The following is a 17,186-nucleotide window of genomic DNA, read 5'->3' as shown; positions in this document are numbered from 1 at the left end:
GCGGGGCTAACGACCTTGGACTCGGTGTGGGCGGGGCTAAGGGAGGGCGGAGGGAGCGGGGACGGCGCGGGAGCGGCAGAGGTAAAGGGGGAGGTCGGGGGTTCCCACTAGCACGGGCTGCTCGCCCCTCACTGCCCCCCTCCGCCTGTATCTTCCCGTGTCATCTCCCCATCGCCCCCTCTGTGCCCTACGGACTCCCCCTCACCCCCATCACCCCGTGTCACCCCCCTCAGTGCCTTCCAGCCTCCTTGCCACGCCCTATTTCCTCCCCCTGTCACCCCGTGTCACCCCGTGTTCCACCCTGTCACCCCTTGTCCCCCTCGCCGTCAGCTTGTGTCACCCCCCCATCACCACCTAAGTGCCCTCTGGACTCCCTGTCATCCCCTGTCCTCTTCTTGTCACCCCCCGTCACCTTGTGTCACCCCCCCATCACCCCCTCAGTCACCTCTGGTCTCCCCGTCATCCCCTGTCATCCCTCTCATCAACTTGTGTCACCTCCTGTCATCCCCCATCACCCCCTAAGTGCCCTCTGGACTCCCTGTCATCCTCTGTCTGCCTCCTGTCACACACACCCCCCCCCCCCCCGTCACCTTGTGTCACCCCCCCATCACTCCCTCAGTGACCTCTGGACTCCCTGTCATCCACTGTTGTCCCTCTTGTCCCCTTGTGTCACCCCCGTCCCCCTCTGAGTGCCCTCTGAGCTCCCTGTTACCCTCTGTCCCATACTCTCCCCCCCCTCAGGACACCCCTCTGTCATCTCTGTCTCTCCCTTCGTGACCCCCTGTCAGCCCTGACCGACGGCTCCTACTGACGCAGTGGCCACCCTGGGAGCCCCAGCACCCTGAGAGACCCCCGTTACCTCGGGTGTCCCTCCTCCCACCCCTAACAGACACCCATCACCTTGGGTGACCCAGTCCTGCCCCTAACAGACCTCCTGTCACCCCTTGTATCCCCCCCTCAGCCCTCGCCACCCCAGCCCTCTCCCTGCTGCCACACTGCTCCCAACCACTGTTCCCTGTGGGCCCCGGTACTCCCAGTGTCCCTGCGGCCCTGGGACCCCATCAAGCCTTTCTATGCTTTCTCCCCTCTGCCCTCAGGCCCCCCTTTCCACACTCCATCTCCTCATCCTTCCTGCCCAGCTGCTCTCCTAAACTTTCCCTCCATCCTGGGCCCTTTTCCCTCTCTCCCAGAGGTTCCCTGGGCACCTCCAGTCCCTCTTGGTGACCTTGCTGTGGCTTCAGTTCCCCAGTTGGAAGGTAGGAACCCGTCTCCGTGCTCTGCTTTGACTACTCACATACTTTTAGCTGCTTTTCTCTGGTTAGATAGGTCAGGCTGACAGGTAGCATCCATTCACCCCGGACATGGAGCTCCACAGTCAGCTGGGGCGACAGGTGGGTACTGGGGTTTGTAAAACAGGTGTTGGAACATCCTCCTGTGGCGGTATCCTCTGCCTCGCTCTGTTTAGTATGGCACTGTGCCGTCCTGCTCTTTCCCCAGCTGGGTTAGCAAGGGCATAAAGATCCTCACCTCAACCCTTGAGAAGCTGACCCCCATATCGAAATGATATAATAGCAACTTTTTGATGCCTATATCATATAGAATCATAGAATCACCAGGTTGGAAAGGACCCACTGGATCATCGAGTCCAACCATTCCTAACACTCCTTAAACCATGTCCCTCAGCACTTCATCCACCCGTTCCTTAAACACCTCCAGGGAAGGCGACTCCACCCCCTCCCTGGGCAGCTGTTCCAGTGCCCATTGACTCTTTCCGTGAAGATTTTTTTTCTGATATCCAACCTGAACCTCCCCTGGCAGAGCTTCAGACCATTCCCCCTTGTCCTGTCCCCTGTCACTGGGGAGAAGAGCCCAGCTCCCTCCTCTCCACAACCTCCTTTCAGGTAGTTGTAGAGAGTAATAAGGTCTCCCCTCAGCCTCCTCTTCTCAAGGCTCTCTCAGCCGCTCCTCGTCAGACGTTCTCCAGCCCCTCACCAGCTTTGTTGCTCTTCTCTGGACACACTCCAGAGCCTCAACATCCTTCTTGTGGTGAGGGGTCCAGAACTGAACACAGTATTCGAGGTGCGGTCTCACCAGTGCTGAGTACAGAGGGAGAATAACCTCCCTGGACCTGCTGGTGACCCCATTTCTGATACAAGCCAAGATGCCAAGAACCCCAGCTCTCTCAGCCCCTCCTCATAAGACTTGTTCTCCAAAACACTCAAAAACACATCGTGAAAACACTCAAAAAGAGTCATCTGTCATTATCCTGCAGGGACAACAGCAAAGGTGACACATCTCCTTCTTTCTTACTTCCAGTCCTTTGAGGATTGGCAACCTCTAACCCTTGTTATCAGGGAGTTGTGCAGATGAACACGGTCAATCCCTTCCTGACTCACCCTTCACATTCTCTTAGAAGCACAAGTGGTCGGTCAATCCCTTCCTGACTCACCTCTATCCAACCTTTGTGTTCACTTAGGAGTGCACGTGGACAATTGCTTTGTCTTTCTTTCTTCAGTACAGTATCTGCTGGAGTGTTTTGGAAGGAAAAAGGAGGATTGCTCAGCACAGCTTTGTCTCTGCATGTCTTGCTGGAAGGGCAGGCAAAAGGCAGGTTGATACTCAGGGTATCAGCATTAATTTAGACATTTCCCTTTTCCACACATCCTTTTGAGTTATCTTTTCAGCGTTGCCATTCTAGATAATGTTAACTTTCTGCCATTAGTGGTCTTGGCCACCTTTCATTTTCACTTGCGGTTTCAATTCCCCACGCTCAACGGGTACAGAATATGTACTTCCTGCCTTTATGGAAAGCCCTCAGGGGTGGTTAAAGTCCTCTTTGCTTTTGAAATGCTTCCTGGACTTGGTCTTGATGTTGATTTGATAAGGGCTATCGCAGAAAAGATCTAGCTTCTCAATCTGCAGCTTAAAAAACCCTTAGGAGAGGGAAGTGCCTAGAGATCAGGATAAATGCTTAAGAAAATCGTGGTGCTGTTGGAAAGCGAGGCTGGACATGGCCATTAGATCATCGGTTGGCAAAGGGCCTTACGAAAAAATGAGGTTGAGCACTGTTGCAAACAGTAAGACAGGATGACGTGTTAATTTATTTCGGGAACTTCCAGCTGGCAAATTGTGAGGCAATTCCTTCCTGCCTCAAAGGGATCTGCGATGCCTCGTTACACGCCTGTGCTTGCCCAGACGCTGTGTGAGCCGCGGGAGCGGGCTGTGACTTGGGGAATCTGCAGCAGCCTGGAGTTGGGACGAGCACAAGTAGAGGGGTCATAAACACACAGAATGCTTTGCAGGGGACAAACCTGTGTTTGATGTGTGTAGTTTGCCTGTGGAACAGCAGGAAAGCTTTAAACAGGAAGGAAGATGAAGGCAGGTGCTAAGAATTGTCCTCTGCTAGGAGGACAGGCTGGAAGAGTGGGGTTGTTCAGCCTGGAGAAGAGAAGGCTCCGGGGAGACCTTAGAGCAGCTTCCAGTACTGAAAGGAGCTCCAGGAAAGTTGGGGCTGGATTTGGAACAAGGGCATGGAGTGATGGGATGAGGGGGAATGTCTTTTTATTGGAGGGGGGAAGATTTAGATTAGAGATTACGAATAAATTCTTCACAACGAGGGTGGGGAGGCCCTGGCCCAGGGTGCCCAGAGCAGTGGTGGCTGCCCCATCCCTGGAGGGGTTCCAGGCCAGGTTGGATGGGGCTTGGAGCCCCTGATCCAGTGGGAGGTGTCCCTGCCCATGGCAGGGGCTGGAATTGGATGGGCTTTGAGGTCCCTTCCAACCCAAACCATTCCATGATTCTATGAAGTCAGAGAAGATCTTGACAGAGCTAAAGAAGAGGATTAGTGGGGAAAACATTACAAAACCGTTGTGAGTGTAACAGGATTTTGCCAGGGTTTATGTCTGTGGAAGTCAGAGGGCCAGAGGCGCAGTTGTCTGGCAGAGCTCTCATCCCCATGCTGTTGGGATGTACCAGCCCGCAGCTATTGTCAAGGAAGAAGTTGTGCCTACCAGAGCTCTCAGGTTGCGACTGAAGCTTCCACACTGTTCTTAATGCCTGACCGCATGGAAACGAGCACAATGTGTGCCCATGCCTTTGCTCCAGGTGAAGCAACGGCACAGGTAGCAAAGATGCCCAGTCTTGGATGGGTTGAGGGCTCTTCTGCTGGTGGTGCTGCTGAGCTGCCTGCATGCACACATTTATTATGGGACAAGAGCAATGTCCAGTAGGGGAATAAAGCTGTTCTGTTTTACCGACCTTGCCTGCACCCATGTGGCAGCAGGACCCCAGCACTTCCTCTCACCACACCCAAACATTGCAGAGCTGGTGGTGAGGCAGCACAATGTCTTCTTTCTGACAGGTTCTCCAGCATGGCAGGAGAAATGGAAATGGCAGGTGCTGATACAAAAGAGAAGACAGGCTTTGTAGAGTGTCTGTTCATATTCAGGCTACTTCAGCACCTATCCTACCACATATTTAGCGTAGCACCAGTATCATGTTGGGATGCCAATCCAAAACAGTTGCATTCTATTTTTGTTCTTGAAAACATCTCATTTCAAGTCAAATCTTTGTGTAGACAACTCCTGTACATCAAAAAGTCTCAAAGCACCTGTTTTTCTGCCTTTCTACCATCCTGCCATGCACATCCTTCACTCAAACCACTTGGAACACAGGAAAAACACGTTGCGTCGGGCCAGCAGATCCAAGGTCCAGTCAGCAGCAATGACTAATAGGAGAGTAAATTCTGTAGAGTAAGAGCTATAGAAGTACCTCACATCTTGATTATTTTCCTTTGTATCTCAAAGGTTTAGAAAGAAAATGAGGTGGATGTGGAGCTTCACCAGGAAGATGCCTTTGGATTCCCCATGAGGCAATGCTCCTTTTGACGCCCCATGTCCTCAGGTATGTGGCATATTGGTTGGTTCGTTTGTTTTCATCCAGAGCTTAGAAATTAAGCTAGAGCGCTGTTAACATTTGAATGCTAAAGGCAAAATACAATCTAAGTGCCAGACTGACTGCTGGAAGTTTTGAATTACAGGCCCAGGCAGGTAATATATCTCGAACAGAGAACACAATGTGAAATGTGCGTTCCTCTCTCAAACAAATTCCTAGTTTACCCATACAAGAGACGGGACTGTGGAGGCATGTTCACTACTATTTTTACTGCATTACAGTCTTAAAATGAAAGTCAACATTAGAGGGCAAGTGTTATACTTAGCTTAAAAATGAAAGCTTAAGGGTAAGGGAGCAACGTTAATTCTATCGTTCTGTTCTTACTCACTCCATCTTCTATTAGACAGCTCTGCCTGCTACCCAGCGTCTTCCTTAGGAGCAGCTGAACCTGTAATTGTACAGGGATCTGATTGCACATTCTTTTCAAGGGTTGTCAGTCAGAGTTGGCTTTGGTTACCTCCCAGAAGCACACCAGAGCTCCTTTGTTCTTACTTGAGCCGATAATGTTCTAGGCTGGAAGGCAGCACAGACACAGGGCAGTGGCTGGTTTCTGGTAAGTGAGTGGTTCTCATTACGCATCATGTGGTGAATCTATCGACCTGGCTTTCCACAAGTGCTCCTTGACACGCATGCTGCTGGCGAGGGTTAGCAGAAAGCTGTACCGTGGAGTGACAAAGGTCTGTCTGGATCAAATGCCTGTTGGCTGCAGTAAACGCACATCAGCGAAGTGCTGAGGCCTCCTAAGGGAGACACAGGGGAGCTGGTCAGCTCTGGGCTCTTGCAGGATTCACCCGCTTTTGGTTCAACATCTTTTTTCCTCCTCTCTAGTCTTGGTGCTTCCTATCTCTTTCCTCCTTTTCTCTTTTTCCTTTCTTTCTATCTCACACTCTAGGTGGTGCCCACCTCCTGAAGCCTCTCAGCACTGCACTCCTCTCTATTTTGCCTCAGCGTTATTTTGATTTTCTCACGTGCTGTTCGATCTTTGCCTGGATGCCCTTGAATCTGTGTTCTTTATTATTTCCTCTTCACTATTTTCCTGGCTCATATTCCGTTTACAGTCTCCAGTTTCATCTGTGCTCAGACACTTTCTGTGCTCTTCTCACCAGTGTAAGGGGGTGGCATCCGTAAAATGGCACAAAATGCCATAGCTCAGGGGGGATCCCAGCAGTGTGCTGATACCTGCAGGGAGGCTGCAAAGAGGATGAAGCCAGTGCCAGTACAAGGGGCACTGGGTGTAAACCAAAACATGGGAGGTTCCCTCTGAACATCAGGAAGCATCCTTTCAGTGTGAGGCTGACGGAGCACTGGTGTGGGCTGCCCAGAGAGGCTGTAGATCTCCATCTTTAGTTGTATCCAAAAGCCACACAGCACACCTGGCTCTGAGTGGTCCTGCTCTAGCAGGAGGCTGGACAAGAGGACTTCCTAAGGTTCCTTTCCACCTCAGCCATCCTGAGATTCTGAAATCAGCACTGCTCAGCTTTTTATTTGAAGCCAGTAGAAAACTACTTCTCTGGCATCAAGAGTGGAGAGGAGTCACGGTTCTTTCTGCGGGAGCTCACCAGGGTGACAGAGCTGCACATAATTGCTCTTAGAGAGCTGAGGTAGAGGCGAGGATTTGCTGTCAGGCACGTGGGGAGCTGAGCACAGAGTGAGCCTATTCCTCCCACCTGTTAAAACGTGGTAGCTGCTTACTGCCACCAGGCAAGAGGAGCCCTTGAGTTTGACGGCTGTGGCTCGTAGGAGTCAGCTATTGCTCAGAGGTACCTGTGAGCATATTTAAGGGATGTTTGTAACAGATGTTGAGTCACACAGCATGACAGGTAGTAAATGAGTGCAGATAGTAAAGTAATTCGTTGTCATCTCCTCCATGTCACCCAGTTGATTGTTAATTGAAGTTGGAAGCTCCACAACAGCCACTGTCAGTTAAGCTGTCACTGCTGGGACACGCTTTCAGTCAGCTGCACTAATTCTGACCTGGTGTTATGACACAAAGGTAAGAAGAAAATAGAGTCTATTATTCACAGTGACCCACCTGACCTAATTCTGGCAGCAACAAATGCTGAGACACGTAGTAAGAGACACTATTGGTCTCTTTTCTCACTATCTTCTAAGAATTTCAGCATTGCCATTTCCAGATGTTGTTTCTGCTGATGTGTGATTGCTTCTGTGCCGTGAAGTAAAATGGGTTTGCAGGATGGCTGAGAGCAATATCAAATTGCTACATCTGAGGCAATTGCCTCAGGAAAAGCAAAACCTTTGAAAAATCTTAGCAAACCTTTGTATTTGGTTCCTCACAGTGTTTGGAGTTAGAAGTCAGCACTGAAATGTGGTGGTTTCAGCAAGGCCTCTCTTTCTTGCCTGCGGCTTTGGTGGTTTGGTCAGCGGCATCTTTTGTGTTTTCCTACATCACTGCAATCGTCCTACACCACGTCGACCCCTTGGTGCCGTACATCAGGTCAGTAGCGTTCACACAGCTGCCCCGCGAACCGTACCATGGTATGGAATTGGCCTCTTGCTCCTGTGAACTGTTCCCCAACTCCAAACTCCAAGCAACAGTTCTTCCTTACCAGCTCCAAAGTTCCCAGCTGGTTATTTGTGTGTGACTCTAAAGCTGTCTGGTTTTATGCAAAAGTCTAACCTTTAAGCTCTGGCTGTGTGATCGTATCGCTAAAGTGATGATGAACAGGAAAACTGGAAGTGCATCTCTACACCTCTGTTCAAAGTAAAGTGTCTTGCTCTTACGGGGTGTGGTTGCACCAGTAAATCTGTTCTGCGACCTGTTCTCTCACCTGCATTGCACCAAGGCTGTACCTATGACCTTAGTTTGATCTTTCAGTTTTCCAGGTTCTTCACTTCCGCAGCTTTATTACTCTGTTTACCTTTTGTGGAACCAAGATCAATAAAAAAGGAATAGTTCTACCAAGTACGTCATTCCTTGTTCTAAGGATAGCATGGTTTTATCAGGCTTATTTTTACAGCTCTAAACCCAACACAGTAACAAGAAATGCGGTGAAACACATTGGTGGGGGTTGTACAAATCTGTTTCTTATGGTTCCTTTGTATACTGAAATAAGTAAAGTTGTGTTGCAAGTATTTTTAGTATAGCTAAATACATATCACCCTGTTTATCTCTTCCAGTGATACAGGGACAATACCTCCTGAAAGATGCTTATTTGGGATCATGTTAAATATTTCAGCCTTCTTGGGTGAGTATAGAAAGCTGTCCTTGGCGAACCTCAGGCGATTCTGGAGTGTGCAGTTTTAAAGAACTTTATTTCCTTTTTCAGATCATTAGACAGCCCATAATTCTCAGTAAACAACCAAATTCTAAGCAATCAATCTTAATTATCTTAAGCAATTCATAGAATCAAAGAATCACTTGGTTGGAAAAGACCTTTGAGATCACCAAGTCCAACTGTAGCTGTCTACTATTAAACCAGATCCCTGAGCACCTCATCCACCCGTATTTTAAATCCCTCCAGGGATGGGGACTCCACCACCTCCCTGCGCAGCCTCTGCCAGTGCCCGAGAACCCTTTTGGGGAAGACCTTTTTCCTGATGTCCAATCTGAACCTGCCCTGGTGCAAGTTGAGGCTGTTCCCCCTTGTCCTGTCGCCTGTCACTTGGGAGAAGAGCCCAGCACCCACCTTTCTACAACCTCCTTTTCAGAGAAAAGTGCATGGCAGTTTTATCCACAAAGCCAGCACGACTGTTGCAGATCTCAGAAGGCCAAAAATGTGTTTAAAAAAGCCCCACCAGGCGAGTAAGAGAAACAGGAATGTGAATTCAAGGCAGTCACTTTACTTGTGCTGCGATTACAGAAGGGAAAAACAGCCCACTATGTCTTTTGGGTGAAAGAGATCAGAAAGATCTAGTAAGTTCACTTGTTTACGCTGTTATTTCAGTTTGACTTCCATGCCAGTGTCCGATCAGACAGTTCTGGTATTTTAAATAGTGGCCCCTATCACTCGACATCTTCCTGATTACAGAAGGACAGACTACTCGTCAGCTGAAAATCTGATTGCAAATGGGTTCTTTGTTAACAGGTATGGCTACCATGTATGTCCGCTATAAACAAGTTTATGCTTTGAATCCAGAAAAACCCAAGATCATCAAGCTGAATAAGATTGCCCTTACGCTCGGATTGATGAGCTGCTTTGGACTCTGCATTATTGCAAATTTCCAGGTTTGTGCTTTGCTCATGATGCCCTGAAGCTGCCCAGTTGTGTTTGTTTGGTTACGGAGACATCTGATAAAATGGGGATTTACTTTTAAAATGGGGATTTATTTTTAAACAATTCTTAGTTTCTGTTCATTGGGTTCTGTGCTTTACCAGGGATGAGACAAATGGACTGAACGCAACATGATTTTTCAGGCTATGAATTTAAGTTGGGTTGTTTTTCTTGGAATTATTGATAGTTTTGATGATTTTTATTATTTGATAGTTGATTCTCCTATAGTGTTTATTAAGATAAGAAGTATTACTGCTTTGTTCAACCTCAGTCCCTCTGAGTATTCAAAGATAGTGATTTGACAAATGAGGCTTATTCAGACTAGAGTAATTCAGAGAAGCACTACACCTTATTTTTAGTCCCAGTTTAGGGACTAGAGCTGTGTTATGTTTATCCTGTATTGCATTCTCTGTCATAGGAGTACCAATTCCAGGGATAGCAGTGCTCAGTAAATAGCCTGATGTCACTCTCAATACCTGCCCGGCTGCAGGGATCCCTTCATCCCGTTTCTATGTTGCTGTCCATTGCGGCTGATGAGAACAAGTCTTACAAATTCCGTAATTAAGAGAGAGCTGTGACCTGTAACAGCCACAAGAACTTCACAAAAGCAGCAGTACAGAGGGCTGCCAGGTGCTGGCTTCCAGCTACATCCATATGGGTCTTCCAAGACAAACCTCTGAAGTGCTGGCATGTTCCAGAACTGCTTAGCCTGGGATGCGGGAAAGTAGTTGAGTAGAGTGCCAAAGGTGTACAGGAGAAAGTTGTTCTCAGAGTTTAAAATGAAACCAAGTTCTGTAAGAGCATTGCTTTCTTTCTCTAGAAATGCATTCTGTACTACATACACGTGGTTGGAGCCTGCCTGACGTTCGGAGTCGGGGCCATTTATCTGCTGGTTCAGACTGTCCTGTCCTACCTGATGCAGCCAGAACTTCACAGCAAAGACATCTTCTGGATCCGCCTGACCGTGTTCCTCTGGTGTTGTTCCAGCATTGTAAGCAGTATCCTTTTGCTGTGCAGAGTCACCACAAATCCAAACAGCTGTCAGGAGTGACAGCATTTGCATTTACATTAATTTAACTCACCAGCGTGAAGGGCTGTGCCACAGAAGACCTGTCATCCTCACATGTAGAGCTTGTGTCGGGCTATCCATTCTTACTCCATGTTGCAACCTGGGAGCTTTAGGAAAATGGGAACCAGTAGTGACTCACTGGCTAATTAGAAAAAGAAAGGTAAGAGGAATGGTTGCCCCCCTTTCTCCTTTCTTTCTGCACACCAGAGACTGGACACAACAAAATATGAGGGCGCAGAGACTCTGATTGTAGATTGTGAAGGACAGGGAGAAAGGGAAGTGCACTTAAGAGATGGGCAGATAAGAGATAGAAGCGTCTGTTCCTCGCTGATAGGAATGGTGCAGCAAGTTTTATAGTTAGGATACAACTGAAAGAGAAGTACAGACACAGCACAAGAGAAAACATCACTGAATCGGGGCTGCGCTGTGCCAGCTGCTCCTGGAGCTGCTCTGAAGTGCTGGTGTTTGCCAGGGCGTAATGCCAAGGCTGCGTCAGAAGAGACATTTGCCTTCTGCTCTCCTCCCCTGCCCCTCCTACAGTTCAAAAGGCAAGCCATTCCGACCAGAATTCCCTACAGCCACCTCTCAGCTCTGGAATCCGTCATCTCCCTTAACTTTGGATTCCAAGTGCTGGGAGCAGCCATGGGTTTTACAGAGATATGGGCAAACCCTTCCAGAAAGAGGGGCCTTTTTCCTGCCCAGAGTCATTTAGTCATCGAGAAAAGGAACTCCAGCTGTTCCTCTGCTCACCCTAATCAACCTGGACTTTGTAATTTGAAAACTTAACTCAGTTTTGTGTCAAACAGGACTGCAACACTAAAGCTTTCGAATTTACATTTCAAGGGCAAGTGCAAAAATCATTGCTTAAGTCCCTTCTGCAGCTGAATCAAGGCCACCAATTTAATCCCCACTAAATCCACTTATTTCCAGGCTGGCAGCCAAAACCAACACTAAACCATACGCCCTATTTCCAATGATAGAGCATCTTGCTGAGCTCCCGCTCCTGCTGCTGCATTGATGCGGTCCATACCAGTCAGACAAGAAGCGATAGCTGTGGCACAGCCTGGTTGTCTATAAAGCAGCGAGAAGGACCCTTCCCTGCTGCAGAGGCTCGAGACGGAACACAGAGTTCATCTGAGATGGAGAGAATTCCCAGCCCTGTCAGAAATGTTGATGCTAGCAAAGAACCAGATTGTCAGCTTAGGACAGCTAGGAGCCAAATGGAATTGGGGAAAACTAAAATGGAACAACAAAATCTGCTGCCTGTTAGGAACCTTTTACAGATGCCAAAACCCCATAAAACCCAAATGTAGAGAGATTAAGCCAGCGTGGTCTAACACGATTCGGAGAGAAATAAAGACAGCTGCAGAAATACTGACACATACACACACACATCTGTGTGGAAGGGGAGGGAAAGGGAAATGTCAGGGCATTTTCTTAATTATTAACATCTCGTAATGCAATAAGGGAAAGGCCGAGGTCCGTGGCCATGGGTGAAATGGTTGTTAACTGGTACTGAAGGACAGAAAGAAACCAGAGTGGCTGTTGATCCTCCACTGGAGTGAAACAGAATTGCCAATACAGAAAGAGCAAAGCGTTTAATTACCCATTCTGTAATGAGGGGAGGATGGCAGCCAGTTATTTTTGTACCATGATGATTAAATTCTTTCCATTGCAGTAGTAACTCGGTCAGGTTAAGTAACAGCTACTAACACTGTACACTTAATTAGCAGAGAACTGGGTATCTCCCACTCAGATCAGTTACTTTTGGTGCTTGGAGCACTCACATCCTTTTGGAAGTCTGGATTTTCACAAACATATTTGTGCCAGTAAGTTCAGCCTTGTTCACCACCAAAATTAACCTTTCGCATCAGGAGGCTCTTGATGTTTAATCTTATTTATGATTAAAGAAGTTAATATTTTAATCCTGGGAAAATCAGGTCTTTTATAACTTAAAGCTCCCGGTTTCATTTATAAGGGCAGTAGCACTGATGAAGTGGATGTTCCTTCTGCAGGATGTTGAAAAAGCAATATCTCAATCACTCCAGGAAGAGCCATGGTCTCTAATCAAAGGAGGAGTCATTGCCACGAGGGGTTTTTCCTCAGCTGCTGCACCAAAGCAGTTATCAATCCCTGAGGGAGCCAAGAGGGGAACAAAACAGCCAATAGCCCTGTGCGCTGCAAATGATGCAGTGTTCCAGCCTGGAACCCACACAGCAAGAGGTCAAGGTGGCTGGGATGTTGAAAAGCAATCAGAGAAAGAGGTCCAGGCACTGTGAGCCCAAAAAATACCACTGAAACAAAATTCAAGCTGTTGAGTGTTCACATTCGATCACAGTCCAAATGCTTTTTTCACCCGGAATGCTCTCTTTGGTGGCAGAGGTACAAGATGCAGCATACAGAGAATGAAGAGAATCCACTCAGATTAGAACGAACCTTTTCATGTGACAGTAACTGGTCAACTGGAACAACCTGCGTGTGATGCAATCTATGTCACCATCGCTGTTCATTCTGCTGGGGAGAACTTGTGGCAAACCCACAAGGATCTCCTTACAGCCTCAACTCAATGCAATACAGAGCCGAGTGTGAAATTTCCAAGTTGCTCATTCTTGATCTTGAATCTTCCTTAACGTATTACTTTACAGTGTTTGTTTCCTCAGTTGTCTTATACAGCGGCTTGTACGGAATGAATCTGGTGCAGAAGTTGCACTGGAACCCACAGGAAAAGGTAAGTGCTTGAACAGAGAACACAGATCAAACCCCAGCGACGTGCACAGTGACAAATGCATCTGACAGCAGCCACAGAATTGTGGAATCATTAAGGTTTGAAAAGACTTCCAAGCTCATCCAGTCCAAGTGCCACCCCAACACCACCATGCCTGCTAAACCATGTCCCCGAGTGCCACCAAGTGTCAGTCATGTGCACACACTTGGGATGGAGGAGCATAAGTGACTATTATGCTCCTCTATTATTATGTCAACTATTATGGTTGACAGCCGACTGAACATGAGCCAGCGGTGGCCCAGGTGGCCAAGAAGGCCAATGGCATCTTGGCTTGTATCAGAAATGGGGTCACCAGCAGGTCCAGGGAGGGGATTCTCCCTCTGTACTCAGCACTGGTGAGACCGCACCTTGAATACTGTGTTCAGTTCTGGGCCCCTCACCACAAGAAGGATGTTGAGGCTCTGGAGCGTGTCCAGAGAAGAGCAACAAAGCTGGTGAGGGGCTGGAGAACAAGACTGACGAGGAGCGGCTGAGAGAGCCTTGAGAAGAGGAGGCTGAGGGGAGACCACATTGCTCTCTACAACTACCTGAAAGGAGGTTGTGGAGAGGAGGGAGCTGGGCTCTTCTCCCCAGTGACAGGGGACAGGACAAGAGGGAACAGCCTGAAGCTCCGCCAGGGGAAGTTCAGGTTGGATATCAGAAAAAAATTCTTCACAGTAAGAGTCATTGGGCACTGGAACAGCTGCCCAGGGAGGTGGTCGAGTCGCCTTCCCTGGAGGTGTTTAAGGAACGGGTGGATGAAGTGCTTAGGGACATGGTTTAGGGAGTGTTAGGAATGGTTGGACTCGATGATCCAATGGGTCCTTTCCAACCTTGTGATTCTGTGATTCTGTGTGATTCTGTGATTACCAGTTGAGCCAGTGTGCAGCCACTTGCTGCTCAAACAGTTGTTTAAAGTGTTATTTTAAACTAATCGCTCATGGGCAGTAATTGCAGTGCCTCAACCAAGTGTCGGGCTGGCAGCCCGTCCAGTCTGTGTGGTCGGTGCTTCCCTCTCACCTTTACGTGGCCACTCTTGGTGATGCAGCTCAGGTGCCAGCTGGTTCCAACAAAGCCAAGTTCCTGGCTGCTGCCGGATGAGTGTTGAGTGATTCGGGAGGAAAACAGCACCAAAGGATCCAGCCAGTAATGCTGTCAGGGAGACAATGGACATTGAAGGATCCCAAATGTCATAGAGAAAGGGTGTGTAAGTCTTACAGCTCTGCCTGCCTCCCTGGCCCTCCCCATCCTCTCCAGGCTCTGCTGGGGTGTGGGCACTTACTAGAGGAGACATTATCCAGGCTGAGTTTGAGGGCTTTTCCTACTCCTCCCTTTATTTAAAGCATAAGGAGGCTCTCGGAAGTCTGCTTACATCCAGAGGGGGGCCTCAAACCTTACTTTTGTAAGGAGGCTTTGCTGTTAGTTGTGCCAAGCTCTTCACTGAGCCCCAGGTTTTGCAGGTAGGCATTAAATTCCCAGTGGGGTCACCCCAGCTGTATGCAGCAGGCATTTTCCTAGTCATTCTCCCTCTTCAATACTTCATTTTTAGAGACTCCAGATATGCTAAGAAATGTTGCTCTCCAAAGAGCAACTGGTGTGACCAGCAGGTCCAGGGAGGTTATTCTCCCTCTGTACTCGGCACTGATGAGACCACACCTCAAATCCTGTGTTCAGTTCTGGGCCCCTCACCACAAGAAGGATGTTGAGGCTCTAGAGCGTGTCCAGAGAAGAGCAACGAAGCTGGTGAGGGGCTGGAGAACAAGACTGACGAGGAGCGGCTGAGAGAGCCTTGAGAAGAGGAGGCTGAGGGGAGACCACATTGCTCTCTACAACTACCTGAAAGGAGGTTGTGGAGAGGAGGGAGCTGGGCTCTTCTCCCAAGTGACAGGGGACAGGACAAGAGGGAATGGCCTGAAGCTCCGCCAGGGGAAGTTCAGGTTGGATATCAGGAAAAAATTCTTCACAGTAAGAGTCATCGGGCACTGGAACAGCTGCCCAGGGAGGTGGTCGAGTCGCCTTCCCTGGAGGTGTTTAAGGAACGGGTGGATGAAGTGCTGAGGGACATGGTTTAAGGAGTGTTAGGAATGGTTGGACTCGATGATCCAGTGGGTCCTTTCCGACCTGGTGATTCTATGATTCTATGAAAGGGAATGGTTTTGGGTGGGAGGTGCTGTATGTGCAAGCTTGCTTTGTGCCACTGGAGATTCAAAAGGAGTTTCTCACAGTTTTTTTTTCCCCTCTCACAGGGCTACACAGCTCACATCATCAGCACCATCTCAGAGTGGTCACTGGCGTTCTCCTTCCTCAGCTTTTTCTTCACCTATATCCGTGACTTCCAGGTAAAATGAAGTTAAGAGTCAGTGCTCTGCTTCGCTCAGCCCTAATGAGCCGGAGTGGCTGCTGTACCTCATCAGTCATTGAGGCTGAAGGTGTGAAGCATGAACAGCACAACCTGGCAGGACTGACCCTGCCGTGTTAACACAGCCCTCTGCCTCGTGAGATTGTCCAGAGCGCAGGGGATGTTTGCTCTAGGATTGCAAACACAGGAGTCAGTCCAGGTGAACAGCTTGGGAGCCAGGCTTACAGATCTGGAGCCAATCTGCGTTTTGACGTTTAATCTGCCTCTTCAAGCTGCCTGTGCTGCGGCAGTGACACACCTGCTAACTTAGCTTTTCTTTCCTTTTCCCTCTATAGAAAATCTCGCTGCGTGCAGTTGTCAGCTTGCACGGACGAACCCTGTACAACACGCCGCAGAGCGGGGGGAGTGAGGAGCAGGCACTGCTGATAGCAGGGAGCATCTAATGAAGGGAAAGAGAATACATTCTTAGCATAACTCAGGAATTTAATAGCAATACATTTATATTTCTAAGCATTTATTTTATATATAAAGACTATGAAGTGATTGTATCAAACTTGACAGAGAGGGCTTTGCTATTAACCCCACAGCAATGCAAGTGCTATCAGTATTGTAAACAGGTCTGGAACATTTCTGCACGTGCCAATGTCACAGATGAATTAAATGAAGGTTGTTGAAGGGTTGTGTCTCCTCATCACTTCCACCCCACCCAGTTACCTCCCTCAGCCCCCTGACCTCCTCTTTCCAGCATTCCTCAGGCCAAGTCCTTTTGGATACACAGAGCCCCCAGGCTCAAGCTGGGCTCCAGCCTCATCCTTCCACGCCTGCAGCTCTCTCGGTGGGCAGCCCTGCACACTGTGCCAGGGTGGAAGGACCCCAAAGCCCCCTCATCCTTTGAGCAACCCACAAGGAAATCCCTCTTTCCACCCGAGCTTCCTCCAGAGGACAGGAGACAGCTGAGGGCTTGGGCAGCCCCTCTTGTGGGAGCCGTGCATTTGCTGCTGGAGAGGAGTCACAAGGAGCAGCAGCAAGAATCGGTGCAGGCTGCTGCAAGGCCAGATCGCTTTACTCTGAATTTCTTCTTTCCCACCCTCTTCCTGGCAGTTGTTCGAGCAAGACTGATCTAAAAGCCCTCGTGCAGTGTCGCTGCTGCACAAGTCCCAGAGGAGCCAGTGTACACAGCCCATATCGTACTCACTTGAGGGGAAGCACTAACTGAAACACGTCCCTGTAGCCTCGATGTCCCAGTGCTCCCCAAGACAATCTCCAGCCCCAGGGCCAGCTGCTCATCCACATGGCTGCTTCCCAAAGCTGTCCCATGGTGCTGCCAGCCCTGACCTGATCCTGCAGCCCCTCAGGGTGCTTCAGAGAGTCATAGAATGGTTTGGGTTAAAAGACCATCCAGTTCCAACCTCCTTCTATGGGCAGGGACACCTCCCACTGGATCGTGCTGCCCAAGATGCTCAGAGGCTGAGATCCACGAGGCTCTCAGGGCCAGATGCTCCAGCTGTGTGCCATGGTGGTTATCCCATGGTGTTTATCCCCACAGGGACCACATCCCACACACAGCAGTCATGTCCAGACAGAGCCAAAAGCCTTCCAAATCCACATCTGCTCCAGTTCTATCAAAGCAGAGCTGAGCCATTTGATCTTTGCACACAGACCTACAGAGCACATTACCAACAGCTGCCTCGAAGTCCTGTTCACCAGGAACAGTTTGGCCTCCTCCTTAAATCATTGCTCAGCCCTACAGCTTCTTAAGCTTCATGCTGGCAGTTTCCCTCCCGTGGAGGGGCAGATAAAGGATCAGGA

General features: G+C 49.0%; 1 protein-coding gene across 8 annotated transcripts; it reads left to right on the top strand.

The window, feature by feature from the left end:
- Positions 1-24: 24 nt before the first annotated feature.
- Positions 25-16,054, top strand: DRAM2 (DNA damage regulated autophagy modulator 2). Of its 8 annotated transcripts, XM_054087396.1 has the most exons (12): positions 25-81; positions 1,191-1,256; positions 4,806-4,902; positions 5,382-5,506; positions 6,832-6,946; positions 7,251-7,408; positions 8,092-8,159; positions 9,000-9,139; positions 10,006-10,183; positions 12,900-12,982; positions 15,265-15,357; positions 15,713-16,054. In XM_054087396.1, the coding sequence occupies exons 6-12, from the start codon at positions 7,278-7,280 to the stop codon at positions 15,818-15,820; spliced, it is 801 nt and encodes a 266-aa protein (XP_053943371.1). In that variant the 5' UTR covers positions 25-81; positions 1,191-1,256; positions 4,806-4,902; positions 5,382-5,506; positions 6,832-6,946; positions 7,251-7,277; the 3' UTR covers positions 15,821-16,054. The 8 variants fall into 8 exon arrangements, with proteins under 8 accessions (XP_053943371.1, XP_053943368.1, XP_053943373.1 ...); XM_054087393.1 differs by lacking the exon at positions 5,382-5,506; XM_054087397.1 differs by lacking the exons at positions 25-81; positions 1,191-1,256 and adding an exon at positions 1,331-1,391.
- Positions 16,055-17,186: the final 1,132 nt, after the last annotated feature.

The sequence above is a fragment of the Cuculus canorus genome, chromosome 24 (genome assembly GCF_017976375.1).
Source record: "Cuculus canorus isolate bCucCan1 chromosome 24, bCucCan1.pri, whole genome shotgun sequence".
In the NCBI taxonomy this organism is placed as follows: domain Eukaryota; kingdom Metazoa; phylum Chordata; class Aves; order Cuculiformes; family Cuculidae; genus Cuculus; species Cuculus canorus.
Note: the sequence above shows the minus strand (reverse complement) of the source record. Positions and strands in the feature narration are given on the sequence as shown.